General features: G+C 49.1%; 1 protein-coding gene across 5 annotated transcripts; it reads left to right on the plus strand.

Annotated features, from left to right (window-relative positions):
- Window positions 1-3003: 3003 nt before the first annotated feature.
- On the plus strand, window positions 3004-16640 carry LOC116986014 (rho GDP-dissociation inhibitor 2-like). 5 transcript variants are annotated; one of them, XR_004415392.1, is made up of 6 exons: window positions 3004-3196; window positions 5965-6048; window positions 8059-8135; window positions 8599-8662; window positions 15658-16013; window positions 16084-16640. XR_004415392.1 is itself a non-coding variant. In XM_033041195.1 (5 exons), exons 1-5 carry the CDS (start codon window positions 3025-3027, stop codon window positions 15855-15857), a joined length of 597 nt encoding a protein of 198 aa, XP_032897086.1. In that variant the 5' UTR covers window positions 3004-3024; the 3' UTR covers window positions 15858-16077. The 5 variants fall into 5 exon arrangements, 1 of the variants encoding a protein (XP_032897086.1); XR_004415393.1 differs by having other exon boundaries at window positions 16114-16640; XR_004415391.1 differs by having other exon boundaries at window positions 16196-16640.
- Window positions 16641-18333: the final 1693 nt, after the last annotated feature.

The following is an 18333-nucleotide window of genomic DNA, read 5'->3' on the forward strand; positions in this document are numbered from 1 at the left end:
GGTTCCGAGCCCCAGCTTGTGTATGTCCGTGTGTGAGGTGAGGCGAGGTGAGGCGGGGCAGGCAGGCAGCCTCGGGGGGTCGGGGTCTGCGGTAGTCGGTCGCTGATGTCATGTGTATTGTGTGGGGCTGGGTTAGTGGCGAGGAGCAGCCGCACCCTGGCTACATCTTGCAGATGGAAATAACTTTCTGTATCTGTATCAATACTCCGGCAATAGCAGCAACTCGCAGCAGCCCTGGCGCAGTGGGCAGCTCACACACCGGGATAGCTGTTAGATGTTTGCTTTCTGTACTTGACTCGTGTGTGTGTGTGTGTGTGGGTGTGTGGGTGTGGGCGTGGGCGTGGGCGTGTGTGTGTGTGTGGGTGTGTGTGTGGGCGCGTGTGTGTGTGGGTGTGTGTGGGCGTGTGTGGGTGTGGGCGTGTGTGGGTGTGTGTGGGCGTGTGTGGGTGTGTGGGTGGGTGTGTGGGTGGGTGGGTGTGTGGGTGTGTGTGGGCATGGGCGTGTGTGGGCATGTGTGTGTGTGTGTGCGCGTGTGCGTGTGGGTGTGGGTGTGTGGGTGTGTGGGTGTGTGGGTGCGTGTGGGTGTAAGGGTTTGTGCCAGTTTAATTTTCTTCTCAGTAATTTGAACTTTGATCTCTTTAGTCCCCTCCCTTCATACTGGTGTTTCAGGGTTTCTGTGTTTACACGGGGTTGGAGGGGTAAATGGTGTGTACATGGGGCGTACATGGTGTGTACATGGGGCGTATATGGGGGCATACAAGGTGTGTACATGGGGCGTATATGGGGCGTATATGGGGGTGTACAAGGTGTGTACATGGTGTGTACAAGGTGTGTACATGGGGCGTATATGGGGCGTATATGGGGGCATACAAGGTGTGTACATGGGGCGTACCTGGGGCGGCTGTACACAGTATGGGCCGTGTGAACCCACAGGGATGTGGACCCTTCACCCAGGGGCAGGGCTTTGCCAGCGAGGCTGTTCCGCCTTAAACTGACTGAGACTAAACCACTGTTCTTTATGTGAGGCGGTGATGTCATGTGTGGAAGATGCTGCTGGTGCGGCCCCAGCCACCGGGGGCAGTGATGAGGCAGCCTGTTGGGGTGGCACCCACCCACCTACCTTGGCCCCCACCCTGCCACCCATCCACAGTCAGGTCCCCGTTCCTGCCTTCTCCCCATATCCCCGACTGTTAGCCACCAACGTGCTGCCTCTGATTCACCAACTGTGCAGTAGCTTCTTCACACAGAGGGTGGTGGGTGTATGGAATGAGCTAGGGGCTAGTGGAATCAAGGGATATGGGGAGAAGGCAGGCACGGGTTATTGATTGGGGACGATCAGCCATGATCACAATGAATGGCCGTGCTGGCTCAAAGGGCCGAATGGCCTCCTCCTGCACCTATTTTCTATGTTTCTATGAGCTGCCAGAGGAGGTAGTTGAGGCTGGGACTATCCCAGCGTTGAAGAAACAGTTAGACAGGTACATGGATAGGACCGGTTTGGAGGGATATGGACCAAACGCAGGCAGGTGGGACTGGTGTAGTGGGACATTGTTGGCTGGAGCGGGCAAGTATAATACAATACAAATGTATTCGTCACCTACACCAACTAAGGTGCAGTGAAATGAATTTGCCAGCAGCGATACAATTAAATAGAACACACAACACACAATAAGATTTAACACAAACATCCACCACAGCATTCTTCATTCCTCACTGTGGTGGAAGGCACAAAGTTCAGCCAGTCGTCCTCCTTTGTTCACCCATGGTCGGGGCCATGAACCCTGCGTAGTCGCCACTACAGACAGCCGGATGTACAGGCCCTCTCGTCGGCATGATCTAAACTCTGACGTCGTTGTCCGAAGGGCCTGTTTCCAAACCGTATCATTCTATGACTCAATTACTATAAATTAATTATTATCCAAGCAGCCTACATGGCAGAATCACAAGATGGGGGGATTCATGGAGTCGTACAGCATGGAAACAGACCCTTCGGCCCAACTTACCCACACCTGCCAACATGTCCCATCTACACTAGTCCCACCTGCCCACGTTTGGTCCATATCCCTCCAAACCGGTCCTATCCATGTTCCTGTCCAAATGTCTCTTAAACGTTGGGATAGTCCCTGCCTCAACTACCTCCTCCTGCAGCTTGGTCCATACACACACCACCTCTTTGTGAATAGATTCCTATTAAACCTTTCCCCCCTCACGTTAACCCCTTGTTCCCTGGTTCTCGATTGTATGATAAGACGGCAACAGAAGGTGATTTTAAGGTCAGCACCTCCCCAGCCGTGTCGTCTGCAACACCGCTAGTGGGTAGAGTATCGTTGAGCAAGGGCGAGGCAGCGATGGGGCTGTAAGGAGCACAGTGAATCATTGTTAGATCTCAAACGCACACACACACATCTTCAACAGACATGGGATACAAAATGAAAAAATGAAAAACTGCAGATGCTTGTAAAGTCACACAAGGAAAAAGTGCTGGATACAGGGTGGGGGTGGGTGGGGGGGTGGTGGGCAGATGGGTGTCAGAGGGGAGACAAAGGGGTGTCGGATACGGAGAGAAGGGGAGGTGCGAGATGTGAAGCCGGAGGAGAGGATGTCAAGTCAATGATGGAGTTGGAGCTGAACCTGGCCACACAGTCATGTGTGTACAGGGGGTACCGTGGGGGGCTGAGCACGCTAGTGGGACGCAGGGAGTGGGTGTCGGATACGGAGAGAAGGGGAGGAGTGAGATGTGAAGCCAGAGGAGAAGATGTGGTTGGCGGGGCATGGGGAGGAAGAGGGGGATGGGGAGGAAGAGGGGGATGGGGAGGAAGAGGGGGATGGGGAGGAAGAGGGGGATGGGGAGGAAGAGGGGGAGGAAGAGGGGGATGGGGGGGGAAGAGGGGGATGGGTGGGAAGAGGGGGATGGGGAGGAAGAGGGGGATGGGGGGGGAAGAGGGGGAAGTTGTCTACATTGTCCCGTTTGTCTTGTGATGTGGCCACACTCAGTCTGTGAGCTTTGTTCTGTCCTCAGATTTCATGGCTGACAGAGACTCGGAAGTGTATCCCGTGGATGAGAGTTCTGTGGCGGGGATAAACTACAAGGCACCGGCACAGATGACCATGAGAGAGATCCAGGCATTAGACTGCAAGGACAAGAGTCTGACCAAGTACAAACAGACTCTGCTTGGCTGCTCCCCCATGGATCTAGGTTAGTATTCACTCACGCCCCTGCTGCAGTAACGGTGACCCAACCAACTGACCACATCAACACACGCATCTCCTGCCTTGATAAATCTTACTTCGATTTTCTTTCATCAGTACTAGATGGTGTGAGCTACAGGGAGAGGTTGAGTAGGCTGGGACTCTATTCCCTCGATGCGGGGTGATCTTATAGAGGTGTACAAATTCATGAGTAACCATGCAGGTACAACAGGCAGTGAAGAAAGCCAATGTTGGCCTTCATTGCAAGGGGATTTGAGTTTAGGAGCAAGGAGGTCCTTCTGCAGTTGTACAGGGACCTGGTGAGACCGCACCTGGAGTATTGTGTGCAATTTTGGTCTCCTAATTTTAGGAAGGACATTATTGTTATTGAGGTTAATTTACCAGGTTAATTCCCGGGAAAGCCAGGCTGACATAGGATGAAAGAATGGGTCGACTGGGCTTGTATTCACTGGAATTTAGAAGGTTGAGAGGGGATCTTGTAGAGACATGTGAAATTCTTAAAGGATTGGACAGGCTAGATGCAGGAAAAATGTTTCCGATGTTGGGGGAGTCCAGAACCAGGGGCCACAGTTTAAGAATAAGGGGTCGGCCATTTAGGACTGAGATGAGGAAAAACTTTTTCACCCAGAGAGTTGTAAATCTGTGGAATTCTCTGCCACAGAAGGCAGTGGAGGCCAATTCACTGGCTGTTTTCAAGAGAGAGTTAGATTTAGCTCTTCTGACTAAAGGAATCATTTGTTTTTATGAGAGGAATAGATGGGGTAGATGCACAGAGTCTCTTGTCCAGAGTAGGTGAATCTAGAACCAAAGGACATAAGTTTAAAGTGAGGGGGGAAGATTTAATAGGAATCTGAGGGGTATCTTTTCCACACAGAGGGTGGTGGGTGTAAGGAACGAGCTACCAGAGGAGGTAGTTGAGTCTGGGACTATCCCAACGTTTAAGAAACAGTTAGACAGGTACATGGATCAGACAGGTTTGGAGGGATATGGACCAAACGCGGGCAAGTGGGACTAGTGTAGATGGGACATGTTGGCCAGTATGGGCAAGTTGGGCCGAAGGGCCTGTTTCCATTCTGTATCACTCTATGACTCAATGAATTATTTTCCAAGCATGAATGACAAGATGGGGAGTCATAGTCATACAGCATGGAAACAGACCCTTCGGCCCAACCAGTCCATGCCGACCAAGATGCCTCATCTGAGCTATTCCCATTTGCCCGAAGATAGAAACAAAATGCTGGAGTAACTCAGCGTGACAGGCAGCATCTCTGGAGAGAAGAAATGGGCAATGTTTCATTTCGAGACCCTTCTTCAGACTGAGAGTCAGGGGATGAGGGACACATAGAGATATGGAAGGGTAAGGTGTGAAAACGAGACATCAAAGGGGACGAGGGTCGAGGAAATTGTTGACTAGATCTTTGTTAGCTGAGGGGAAGGTGACAACGAGGCAGACAATGTAATATTTAATCAGGAAGACAGTGGAACTAATTGGAGAACCAGGATGGGGAGGGGATAGAGAGAGGGAAAACAAGGGTTACTGGAAGTTAGAGAAGTCAATGTTCATACTACTGGGGTGTAAGCTGCCCAAGTGAAATATGAGGTGCTGTTCCTCCAATTAGCACTGGGCCTCACTCTGATAATGGAGGCTCGGGACAGAAACGGCAGATTGGGAATGGGAGGGGAAGTTAACCCTAACCCTGACCCTAACCCTAACCCTGACCCTAACCCTCATGCAGCAGACCCTGACCCTGACCCTGCCCCTGACCCTGACCCTGACCCTAACCCTAACCCTAACCCTCATGCAGCAGACCCTGCCCCTGACCCTAACCCTGACCCTGACCCTAACCCTAACCCTCATGCAGCAGACCCTGACCCTGACCCTAACCCTCATGCAGCAGACCCTGACCCTGACCCTGACCCTAACCCTAACGCAGCAGACCCTAACCCTCATGCAGCAGACCCTGAACCTGACCCTAACCCTGACCCTAACCCTGACCCTAACCCTAACCCTCATGCAGCAGACCCTGAACCTGACCCTAACCCTGACCCTAACCCTAACCCTCATGCAGCAGACCCTGACCCTGACCCTAACCCTGACCCTAACCCTGACCCTGACCCTAACCCTCATGCAGCAGACCCTGACCCTAACCCTGACCCTGACCCTAACCCTCATGCAGCAGACCCTGACCCTAACCCTGACCCTGACCCTAACCCTCATGCAGCAGACCCTAACCCTAACCCTCGCGGCAGTTCATGGCTGGACGGGCAGCAGACCAGAGTTGGGTTGGAATATTATGCTGATTATGGAGAAATCATTCCATTTTATTTGGAAAAGAATGTGAAAATGTAATTTGAGATTTAATGATCTGGCACTGATGTCTTCTGTAAGGTTCGCTCGCCTCAACTAATATACTTTAAATCGCTAATTATATTCAGCGTCAATGGAAGTTATATTCAGCTGTCGGTGGGGATGTAGGGGTCTTTTTACTGTGGGTGGGGTTATTTTTTGAAACCCCACCCCTCCCCATCTCTCCCACCCACATCCCACCCCATTCCCACCCCATCCCCACCCACCCTACTCTTGTCCTCCCAGCCCACCCCTCCCCCTCCCAGTGCACCCCGTCCCCCCCACACACATCCTCCCCCTCCCCGAACAAGTGTGCTGTGCTGCATTGCTGCGTGCTGCATTGGTGCTGTGCGTTGCTGATTGACACAGCATGGTAACACTACTGTGCCACCTCTGTGTCCATACAGATGCCAGCGTACCCAATGTCCAGGTGACCAGGCTGACGTTGGTCTGCCCCACCGCGCCCGAGCCCATCTTCATGGATTTAACAGGTAACACATTCCCTCTCTGCCCCCGAGTGAGAAGCCATGGGGTCCAATCACAGCTCGGCAGCTCTCAGTGGGAGGGGAGCAGGTCTGGTGGGGGGGGGGGAGTGGGGGGGAGGGTGGTGGTGGGGGGTGGGGAGTGGGGGGGAGGGTGGTGGTGGGGGTGGGGAGTGGGGGGAGGGTGGTGGTGGGGGGAGGGGAGTGGGGGGAGGGGGGTGGGAGTGGGTGGTGGGGAGTTGGGGTGGTGGGGAGTGGGGAGTGTGCAGTTGTGGGTGGGGAGTGGGGGGAGGAGAGTGGGGGGAGGGGGGAGTGAGGTGGGAGGGGGGAGGGGCAGTGGGGGGAAGGTGGGGTGTGGGGGGTGGGGGGGGGTGGAGGGGAAGTGAGTGGTGGGGAGTTGGGGTGTGGAGGGGGTGGGGAGTGGGGGGTGTGGGGAGGGGGTGGAGAGTGGGGGGAGGGGGTGGGGAGTGGGGGAGGGGTGGTGGGGAGCATTAGAGTGTGCAGGGGTGGTGGGCAGCCACAGCTTAGACTCGGTGGTGAAGCAGTTTGACACATCCAGGCGTTATGGAAACACACAGATAAGCTAGTGTACATTGTCTAGAACTGTAGGTCTAAGGATGACATCATCTGTGCCCAGAATCAGACATCAGATCATTGATGAGAAATGATTTCATAAAACGCAATGTGGACTGTGTGTGTGTGTCACTGAAGACAGGCACAGAGTGCTGGAGTAACTCAGCGGGTCAGGCAGCATCTGTGGAGAACATGGATAGGTGACGCTATGGGTCGAGACCGTTCTTCAGACGGATGTGGGGGTGGGGTGGCGGGCGGGAAGAACCGGAGACAGTGGGCTGTGGAAGAGCTGGGAAGGGGAGGGGAAAGAGGGAGGAAGCAGGGACTACCTGAAATCAATGTTCGTACTGCTGGGGTGTAAAATACCCAAGTGAAATATGAGATATGAGGTGCTGCTCCTCCAATTTACGGTGTGGTGGTGTGGAGGCTGCTAGCTGTTGTGTTTTCTAAAGATGAAACATCTTCAGCCTTGTATGAGGTGTGCCCACTTCTCGTTACGTGCAGAAGATTCTGATCCTGATCTTTGTGCACATTTATATTTGGGTGTGTGAGGGACATGTTTACTCTGTTTGGCCTGATCCGTAGAGGATCTGCAGAGGGATATTGTACTGTTGATCTCAGCTGGATTCAATGTCACAAGCTGGAGATGGAAGGGCGGTGATATGGTCCCGGGCCACTGATATGTTCAGTAAAGCTGATGTATAGGGTGGATTTAGGCAGCGTCTCATCTCCAGAAGCAGGTTGATCACATGTTGCTTTTAGTCATTCAATAAAAATCAAACGGTAGCACAGTGCCGTTCAGAGAATCAACGGCTGAGGTGGTGGCTGCAGATTGGCGTCTCGGTGAGGTAGTTGCTGGTTCGGCACTGTGTCTCGGTGAGGTAGTTGCCGGTTCGGCGCTGGGTCTCGGTGAGGTAGTTGCCGGTTCAGCGCTGTGTCTCAGTGAGGTAGTTGCCGATCGCCACTGGGTCTCGGTGAGGTAGTTGCCGGTTCGGCACTGGGTCTCAGTGAGGTAGTTGCCGATCGCCACTGGGTCTCAGTGAGGTAGTTGCCGGTTCGGCACTGGGTCTCGGTGAGGTAGTTGCCGGTGGGCACTGGGTCTCGGTGAGGTAGTTGCCGGTTCGGCACTGGGTCTCGGTGAGGTAGTTGCCGATCGGCACTGGGTCTCGGTGAGGTAGTTGCTGGTGGGCACTGGGTCTCGGTGAGGTAGTTGCCGGTGGGCACTGGGTCTCGGTGAGGTAGTTGCCGGTGGGCACTGGGTCTCGGTGAGGTAGTTGCCGATCGGCACTGGGTCTCGGTGAGGTAGTTGCCGGTGGGCACTGGGTCTCGGTGAGGTAGTTGCCGGTTCGGCACTGGGTCTCGGTGAGGTATTTGCCGGTTCGGCACTCTGTGACCAGTGATGTCCACACCAGCATAAACATCCATGTTTGACCATGTATTTTCCAGGTGACCTGGCAGCGCTGAAGAAGAAAACCTTTGTGCTGAAGGAAGGCGTTGAATACAGATTGAGAATTAACTTCAAGGTAAGGACATTGTCCCAGTGCCGTACGTACAAGCAATGCTGATTACTGAACAGCTACCTCCGAGCCTTGATATCAATGCTTGTGTTTGCAATGTTAGATTCACACAGCACGGAGACAGGCCCTTCGGCCCAACTTGTCCATGCTGACCTGGACCCATGTGCCTGGGTCTGGTCCAGATCCTTCTGCAACTTTCCTGTCTGTCTCCCTATTTGTGCTGCCTGTACTCAATGTCAGCTGATCAACAGCCTGGTGGGATGGGTCAGTCTGTCACCATCTGTGGTCCTGACCCTCACACCCCCATCCCCATCCCCACGTGCAGGCAGGTGGGTCTGATGCAGATGGGACATGATGGGCAAGTTGGGCTGAAGGGCCTGTTTCCACGCTGGTTGACTCTAAATGAACAATTCTCACTTGGAGATAATTGTGGCGTTTACTACAATCAACTTCTTGACTCCTCCCTCAGGTGAACAAGGAGATTGTTTCGGGATTAAAGTATGTCCACTATACTTGCAAGGGCCGTTTACAGGGTAAGTTATGTGTGGCAATTCCACCCTCAACCCCTCATCTAGAATATATCTGCTTCACCTAAATAGGGCAAGCATTCTCTTGAAGCGTTGTAGCAGGGGTAGGCCATTCAGCCCATCAGGTTTGCTCTCCCATTCAACATACTCATGGTGAGGATCCATCACTGCCTTGTTACCCTCTTCATCCCAAAACCTTCAGTCCCTTTTTCTTCCCGAAATATGTCCACCTCCTCATTGAATATGTCCAATAGCTGGCCACCACCAGACGTCACTGGCCTCACAAGGTCATAAGGGATAGGAGTAGAATTAGGCCATTCGGCCCATCAAGTCTACTCTGCCATTCAATCATGGCTGATCCATCTCTCCCTCCTTTGAGTATAGGAGCAGGGAGGTTCTACTGCAGTTGTACAGGGTCTTGGTGAGACCACACCTGGAGTATTGCGTACAGTTTTGGTCTCCGAATCTGAGGAAGGACACTATTGCCATAGAGGGAGTACAGAGAAGGTTCACCAGACTGATTCCTGGGATGTCAGGACTTTCATATGAAGAAAGACTGGATAGACTCGGCTTGTACTCGCTAGAATTTAGGAGATTGAGGGGGGATCTTATAGAAACTTACAAAATTCTTAAGGGGTTGGACAGGCTAGATGCAGGAAGATTGTTCCCGATGTTGGGGAAGTCCAGGACAAGGGGTCACAGCTTAAGGATAGAGGGGAAATCCTTTAAGACCGAGATGAGAAAAACATTTTTTCACACAGAGAGTGGTGAATCTCTGGAACTCTCTGCCACAGAAGGTAGTTGAGGCCAGTTCATTGGCTATATTTAAGAGGGAGTTAGATGTGGCCCTTGTGGCTAAAGGGATCAAGGGGTATGGAGAGAAGGCAGGTACGGGATACTGAGTTGGATGATCAGCCATGATTATATTGAATGGCGGTGCAGGCTCGAAGGGCCGAATGGCCTACTCCTGCACCTATTTTCTATGTATCTATGTATCTAACCCCATTCTCCTGCCTTCTCCCCATAATCTCTGACACCCGCACTAATCAAGAATCTATCTCTGCTTTAAAAACATCCACTGACTTGGCCTCCACAGCCGTCTGAATTCCATGGATTCGCCACCTTCTGGCTATAGAAATGTCTCCTCATCTCCTTCCTAAAAGAACATCCTTTAATTCTGGGGCGGTGATATGGCAGCAGACCTACACCTAGAGAGGGCACCAGATGGGGTCTCCCCCTGCCCACTGCCCCATCGTGATGCCCGTGATACTGTACACAGACTGCCTAGTGGACAACAGAGCGCTGGTCCTGAATACACCCTCCTTGTGGCTGGTGGACAACGCACAGATCTCACACCTCGCCTCGCAACGGGCAAGATGTGTTATAGTCACACCAACCAGGTACAACAATGGAATGTGGACAAAAATGCTGGAGAAACTCAGCGGGTGCGGTAGCATCTATGGAGCAAAGGAAATAGGCAACGCTTCGGCCCGAAACGTTGCCTATTTCCTTCGGACCGAAACGTTGCCTATTTCCTTAGATGCTGCTGCACCCGCTGAGTTTCTCCAGCATTTTTGCCTACCTTTGATTTTCCAGCATCTGCAGTTCCTTCTTGAACATAGAATAATGGAATGCTGGCTTGCTGCATCAGGCCACGATGTGTAAACATGGTATTCTGGAAACTATAAATCAGTAAATACTTCAGCGCGCATATCTACATACACACACACACACGCGCACACACGCACACACACGCGCGCACACACACACACACACACACACGCACACACACGCGCATAAACACACACACACGCGCGCGCACACATAAACACACGCGCGCACACACACACACATACACGCACGCACACGCACACATACATATACACACACATACACACACACACACACATATATATATATGCACACACACACACACACACACACACATACATACACACACACACACACACACACACACACACACACACACACACACACACACACACACACACACACACACACACAAACAATCATTGTGCAAAGAGACAAATCCAATGTCCTCACAGATGTGCTACAGAGGTTATTTGGAGGTTAGTGTTACATAGCCTGATGGCTGCAGGGAAGAAACTTCTCCTCAACTTGTATTTTCTCCATTTAGTCACCATTCCACTACATGACCTCTGTGTTTACACGATCACGTATTCATTCACTGTAAACTGCATCCGTCACGCATTCTCCTATTCACCCAACTTGTCCAATATCACAATGGAGCCCTGCTCAATAGACAATAGGTGCAGGAGTAGGCCATTCGGCCCTTCGAGCCAGCACCGCCATTCACTGTGTTCATGGCTGATCATCCACATTCAGTAGCCTGTTCCTGCCTTCTCCCCATACCATATAACCATATAACAATTACAGCACGGAAACAGGCCATCTCGACCCTTCTAGTCCGTGCCGAACACGTATTCTCCCCTAGTCCCATCTACCTGCGCTCAGACCATAACCCTCCATTCCTTTCCCGTCCATATAACTATCCAATTTATTTTTAAATGATAAAAACGAACCTGCCTCCACCACCTTCACTGGAAGCTCATTCCACACAGCCACCACTCTCTGAGTAAAGAAGTTCCCCCTCATGTTACCCCTAAACTTCTGTCCCTTAATTCTCAAGTCATGTCCCCTTGTTTGAATCTTCCCTACTCTCAGTGGGAAAAGCTTATCCACGTCAACTCTGTCTATCCCTCTCATCATTTTAAAGACCTCTATCAAGTCCCCCCTTAACCTTCTTCGCTCCAAAGAATAAAGCCCTAACTTGTTCAACCTTTCTCTGTAACTTAGTTGCTGAAACCCAGGCAACATTCTAGTAAATCTCCTCTGTACTCTCTCTATTTTGTTGACATCCTTCCTATAATTAGGCGACCAAAATTGTACCCCATACTCCAGAATTGGCCTCACCAATGCCTTGTACAATTTTAACATTACATCCCAACTTCTATACTCAATGCTCTGATTTATAAAGGCCAGCACACCAAAAGCTTTCTTTACCACCCTATCTACATGAGATTCCACTTTCAGGGAACTGTGCACAGTTATTCCAAGATCCCTCTGTTCACCTGCATTCTTCAATTCCCTACCATTTACCATGTACGTCCTATTTTGATTTGTCCTGCCAAGATGTAGCACCTCACACTTATCAGCATTAAACTCCATCTGCCATCTTTCAGCCCACTCTTCCAACCGGCATAAATCTCTCTGTAGCCTTTGAAAATCTACTTCATTATCCACAACCCCACCTATCTTATTATCTGCATACTTACGAATCCAATTTACCACACCATCATCCAGATCATTGATGTACATGACAAACAACAGTGGACCCAACACAGATCCCTGTGGCACCCCACTAGTCACTGGCCTCCAACCTGACAAACAACCATCCACCATTACTCTCTGGCATCTCCCATTCAGCCACTGTTGAATCCATCTTGCTACTCCACCATTAATACCCAACCATTGAACCTTCTTAACCAACCTTCCGTGAGGAACCTTGTCAAAGGCCTTACTGAAGTCCATATATACAACATCCATGGCTTTACCCTCATCAATTTCCCAAGTAACCTCTTCAAAAAATTCAAGAAGATTAGTCAAACATGACCTTCCAGGCACAAATCCATGTTGACTGTTCCTAATCAGACCCTGTTTATCCAGATGCTTATATATATTATCTCTAAGTATCCTTTCCATTAATTTGCCCACCACTGACGTCAAACTAACAGGTCTATAATTGCTAGGTTTACTCTTAGACCCCTTTTTAAACAATGGAACAACATGCGCAGTACGCCAATCCTCCGGCACTATTGCCGTTTCTAATGACATTTGAAATATTTCTGTCATAGCCCCTGCTATTTCTACACTAACTTCCCTCAATGTCCTAGGGAATATCCTGTCCGGACCTGGAGACTTATCCACTTTTATATTTCTCAAAAGTGTCAGTACTTCCTCTTCTTTGAATCTCATAGTTTCCATAGCTACTCTACTTGTTTCCCTTACCTCACATAATTCAATATCCTTCTCCTTGGTGAATACCGAAGAAAATAAATTGTTCAATATCTCCCCCATCTCTTTTGGCTCTGCAGATAGCTGTCCACTCTGACTCTCTAATGGACCAATTTTATCCCTCGTTATCCTTTTGCTATTAATATAGCTGTAGAAACCCTTTGGATTTACTTTCACCTTATTTGCCAAAGCAACCTCATATCTTCTTTTAGCTTTTCTAATTTCTTTCTTAAGACTCTTTTTACATTCTTTATACTCCTCAAGCACCTCATTTACTCCATGCTGCCTATAATTATTGTAGATCTCTCTCTTTTTCCGAACTAAGTGTCCAATTTCCCTTGAAAACCATGGCTCTTTCCAATTTTTACTATTTCCTTTCAACCGAACAGGGACATAAAGATTCTGTACTCTTAAAATTTCACCTTTAAATGTCCTCCATTTCTCTTCCACATCTTTCCCATAAAACAAACTGTCCCAATTTACTCCTTTTAAATCCTTTCGCATCTCCTCAAAGTTAGCCTTTCTCCAATCAAAAATCTCAACCCTAGGTCCAGTTCTGACCCTCTCCATAATTATATTGAAACTAATGGTATTGTGATCACTGGTCCCGAACTGTTCCCCAACGCATATCTCTGCCACCTGACCCGTCTCATTTCCTAACAGGAGGTCCAGCACCGCCCCTTCTCTAGTAGACACTTCTATGTATTGCTGCAAAAAACTATCCTGCACCCATTTTACAAACTCCAACCCATCCAGCCCATTTACAGAATGTGTTTCCCCCTGACTCCGCTATTTTTTTTTTTTTAATATTTTATTTTATTAGAAGTAAGTACAGTCATATGGCACCAAAGTGCCTAATATATATTTTCATAATACATTTTATGTACAACTTCTTTTTTTTTTTTTGTTACATTGAAAAAAGATTAGAATAAGAAAAAGAAGTTAGATAGTAAAGGATAGAAAGATGTGAAATATATAGTGTGTGAAAAAAGAAAACGAGTAAATGAAGAAAGTTGAGAGAGAAAATAGAGAAAATAAAATAAAATAAAATAAAAAAGAAAAGGAGATCATTATTTATAATCTTGACCAACCCTCGTCCAGTCCTGAAACTGTTATGTTTTACAATTGTGTTGCACCATATGATTCCAAAAAAACGACGAATGGAGACCAACTCGTTATGAATTGGTCTGATTTATCCATTAGGAGGAAGACTCCGCTATTTTTAAGAGCCCTATCTAACTATCTCTTGAAAGCATCCAGAAAACATCCTCCACTGCCTTTTGAGGCAGAGAATTCCACAGATTCACAACTCTCTGGGTAAAAAAAAGTTTTTCCTCATCTCCATTCTTAAACTGTGACCCCTGGTTCTGGACTCCCCCAACATCGGGAACATGTTTCCTGCCTCTAGCGTGTCCAAACCTTTAACAATCTTATATGTTTCAATAAGATATCCTCTCATCCTTCTAAATTCAAGCCCAGCCGCTCCCAGTCCCGCCATCCCGGGAATTAACCTGATGAACCTACGCTGCACTCCCTCAATAGCAAGAATGGCCTTCCTCATATTTGGAGACCACAACTGCACACAATAGTCCAGGTGTGGTCTCACTAGGGCCCTGCACAACTGCAGAAGGACCTCTTTGCTCCTATACTCAGCTCCTGTTGTTATGAAGGCCAACATGCCATTCGCTTTCTTCACTGCCTGCTGTACCTGCATGCTTACTTTCAGTGACTGATGAACAAGGACCCCCAGATCTCCTTTTCCCAACTTGACACCATTCAGATAATAATCTGCCTTCCTGTTTTTGCTACCAAAGTGGATAACCTCACATTTATCCACATTAAACTGCATCTGCCCTGCATCTGCCCACTCCCCCAACCTGTCCAAGTCACCCTGTTGTCATAGCATCCTCCTCACAGTTCACACTGCCACCCAGCTTTGTGTCTCCTCACCGCTAACATCCTTCATGGTCTGCCTTCTGACAACTTGGTGAGGCTATTGTTATTTCCCTCACCAATGTTATTGTGATTTGGAATCGTAGAATTGTTCACCACCATGTCCAAGATGCCTCATCTAAACACGTCTCATTCACCCGTGTTTGGCCCATATCCCTCTAAACCTGCCCTATCCACGCACCTGTCCAAATGTCTCTCTAATGTTATTGAAACTGCCTCAATGACCGCCTCTGGCAGCTCGTTCCATCCCCCCACCACCCTCTGTGGAAAGGTTGTCCCTTGGGTTCCTATTAAACCTTTTGCCCTTCTCCTGAAACCTATGTCCACTGGTCCTTGATTCACCTACTCTGGGCAAGGGTCAAGAGAGTTTTATTGTCAGTGTGTCCCTGATAGGACAATGAAATTCTTGCTTGCTGCAGCACAACAGAATATGTAAACATAATACAGAACAGGAGATAAAAGTTCAGTGTGTCTATAGATCATAATCCAGTCATTCCCAAACTGGGGCCATATGGGGCAAATTTCAGGGGGGGCCACAGAAAAATGTTGGGATTTAGGGGGCCACAGGTTCAACGAACTGTTGCCTCCTAAATTTCAGTTCTAATAAATTTAAATCTATGTCGTTGAAATATTTTCGATGTTTGTGGAATAGAATAAAAGTGCAATTAATAGACACTGATATTTTTATGGAAGGTATTATAATATTGAAGTACTTTTTTTCCGCTAATAATGTCATGGGGGGGCCACAGAAAAATTAAAAGATCCCAAGGGGGCCATGAGCTAAAAAAGGTTGGGAACCACTGCCATAGACCATATATACACACAATAAATCAACAGATAAAGTGCAATAATAATAATAGACTGTTATTGTTCAGAGCTTGTTGGTGTCGTGTTTAATAGCCTGATGGACTGTGTGCATCAATATGCCACGATGCAATGTTAAAGCAGTTTCTTTGCCAGCACTAACTCTCTCCCCCCTTTGGTGTGAGCAGCTAGCAAGGACACGTACATGGTGGGCAGCTATGGGCCCAGAGAGGCGGAGTACGAGTTCCTCAGCCCGGTGGAGGAGGCACCAACAGGGTTGATGGTGAGGAGCATGTACACCATGAAGTCTCACTTCACAGACGATGACAAAAGTGACCACCTGCACTGGGAGTGGAAGCTGAGCATAAAGAAGGACTGGCTGGACTAGGATCTGACTCCTGAATGTGGTCTGAGGGATTACTGGCCTGGTACCAAAGTTACCTTACGGCTTTTTATCACCATTACTGTCTGTGTGTGTGTGTCATTCATTGTTCCAATGTAACTTTGTCTGCAGACCCATTTGCTTCTCGTACAAGTGCTTCAGGTGTATGCAGGCGTGTCCAGGCGTGTGCAGGCGTGACCAGGTGTGACCAGGTGTGACCAGGCGTGTGCAGGTGTGACCAGGTGTGTGCAGGCGTGTCCAGGTGTGTGCAGGTGTGACCAGGTGTGTGCAGGTGTGACCAGGTGTGTGCAGGTGTGACCAGGTGTGTGACCAGGTGTGTGCAGGTGTGACCAGGTGTGTGCAGGTGTGGTGTGAATGATGAGACGAAGGTGAGTCTCAGGACTGACATGGATGTGAGGAAGTTTAGACCAATAACTAACTATGCTACACCATTGCTAACGTGAGTGGGAAGCGGATGACCGGTGTGGTCGGTGGAGCAGTGGCCCACAGCCCGGCCTTGCTGCCAGGCACATATTCCATCAATTCTGCTTCTTCATTTACTTTAATCTGGGGTAATGCTGGAGGTGTAACTGGCAATCCACACAGTGGGAATATCCCAGCCTGTAGTTCATTGGAATCTACCATCTATTGATCGCCCTGAATAAGTATTTTCTGCAGTTTACCTCAAACACTCCAAGACAAACCGGTTTGTAGGATAGGCACAAAAATCTGGAGTAACTCAGCGGGACGGGCAGCATCTCTGGAGAGAAGGAATGGGTGACGTTTCGGGTTGAGACCCTTCTTCAATCTGAAGAGATGCTGCCTGTCCCGCTGAGTTACTCCAGCTTTTTGTGTCTATCTTCGCTTTAAACCGGCATCTGCAGTTCCTTCTGACACAGGTCTAATTGGTAATTGGCTTGGTATAAATGTAAATTGTCCCTAGATCGTCAGTTTGAACCCAGACATTAAAGGTAGACAAAAATGCTGGAGAAACTCAGCGGGTGAGGCAGCGTCTATGGATCGAAGGATAGGTGGCGTTTCGGATCGAGACCCTTCCACCTATTTCCTTCGCTCCATAGACGCTGCCTCATCCGCTGAGTTTCTCCAGCATTTTTGTCTACCTTTGATTTTTCCAGCATCTGCAGTTCATTTTTAAACATGAACCCTGACATTAAACACCGCGCCAATGAAGCCCGTGAAGTGGACATCTACGTTTCTAAAGGACGTCACGGGCTGCAGACAACTCCAGCATGTCCCGACCTTGTGTTCCTTGCACCCAGCCTTTTGCCATCCACCTTCTGCTTCACCTGAATTTGCCGTCAGTCCCAAATACAAAATGCCTGTCGATCGCCGAGAGGAATGTGAAATTGTAGCTGTTTATTTGACAGTATTTCACCCTCTCACAGCAGGGTCCTTGATTACATTGTGTTGAGTCTGGCTGCATTCCAGTGATTCTCTCTGCCTTGGACTTTGCCTTCCACTGAGAAGCTTCTTGTGATGGAGGCAGCATGTTAGATAGTATGAAGATGTGTGTTGAGGTCATGTGATAGGAGCAGAATAAGGCCATTCGGCCCATCAAGACTACTCTACTCTGCCATTCAATCATGGCTGATCTATCTCTCCCTCCCTCCTAACCCCATTCTCCCCACAACCCCTGCACAAGAGTGTGATGTAATGGAAATGCTGTACTTCACTCCCAGCCCTGACTGCTTTGCCCTCTCTCCCCTCCCCCCCCCTCTCTCTCTCTCTCTCTCTCTCTCTCTCTCTCTCTCTCCCTCTCTCTCTCTCTCTCTCTCTCTCTCTCTCTCTCTCTCTCTCTCTCACAGCTGACTGTATCAATGACAAATATTGTGCATTTTTGGTCGCCTCCTTCATTCCAAAACGCTTTGTGAAATTTCAGTAAGATTCTTCAAGTGTAATGAGGTGGGCGTGTGATGCCCCTGGACTGTTGCTGCCGCGGTTCACTGTGGCCAGCGACTGGCCCATCCACTCCGCTAGCCCCATCCTATCTCCATGTGAAGCTCTGATGTTCCTGTGACGTGTTTGATGCTTCAAATAAAGATTGGGCATGAGAAGACCAACCATCGTCCTCTTGTTTTATTTACTAACAGAGCCTAGAAAGGTGATATATCCCTCACAAGCCAATCAAAGTTGATCTTGAAGAAACCTTAAGGGCCTGTCCCACATGGTGATTTTTCGGCAACGTCATATCCGTGTCGCCAAAATATTTTGAACATTTCAAATTCCAACGTTGACAAAAAAAAGTAGCGACACTTGAAAAAACGGCGTGCGTCAAACATCGACGACCTGATACGTCAGTCAATGATGCCGACAGTCGCCAAAAACATCGGCAAGTGGGACTGGCCCTTAAAGCAGACACAAATACTGGAGAAACTCAGCGGGTCAGGCAGCATCTATGGAGCGATGGAACAGGTGACGTTTCGGGTCGAGACCCTTCGTCAGACTTCAACAAAACCTGGTT

The sequence above is a fragment of the Amblyraja radiata genome, chromosome 22 (genome assembly GCF_010909765.2).
Source record: "Amblyraja radiata isolate CabotCenter1 chromosome 22, sAmbRad1.1.pri, whole genome shotgun sequence".
In the NCBI taxonomy this organism is placed as follows: domain Eukaryota; kingdom Metazoa; phylum Chordata; class Chondrichthyes; order Rajiformes; family Rajidae; genus Amblyraja; species Amblyraja radiata.

Bases quoted from the DNA above. Each gene is read 5' to 3' on its own strand.
- LOC116986014 (XM_033041195.1), top strand. From the start codon at position 3,025: ATGGCTGACAGAGACTCGGAAGTGTATCCCGTGGATGAGAGTTCTGTG. The intron at 8,136-8,598 runs GTAAGGACATTG...CTCCTCCCTCAG, and splicing joins GATTGAGAATTAACTTCAAG to GTGAACAAGGAGATTGTTTC. The intron at 8,663-15,657 runs GTAAGTTATGTG...TGGTGTGAGCAG, and splicing joins TTGCAAGGGCCGTTTACAGG to CTAGCAAGGACACGTACATG.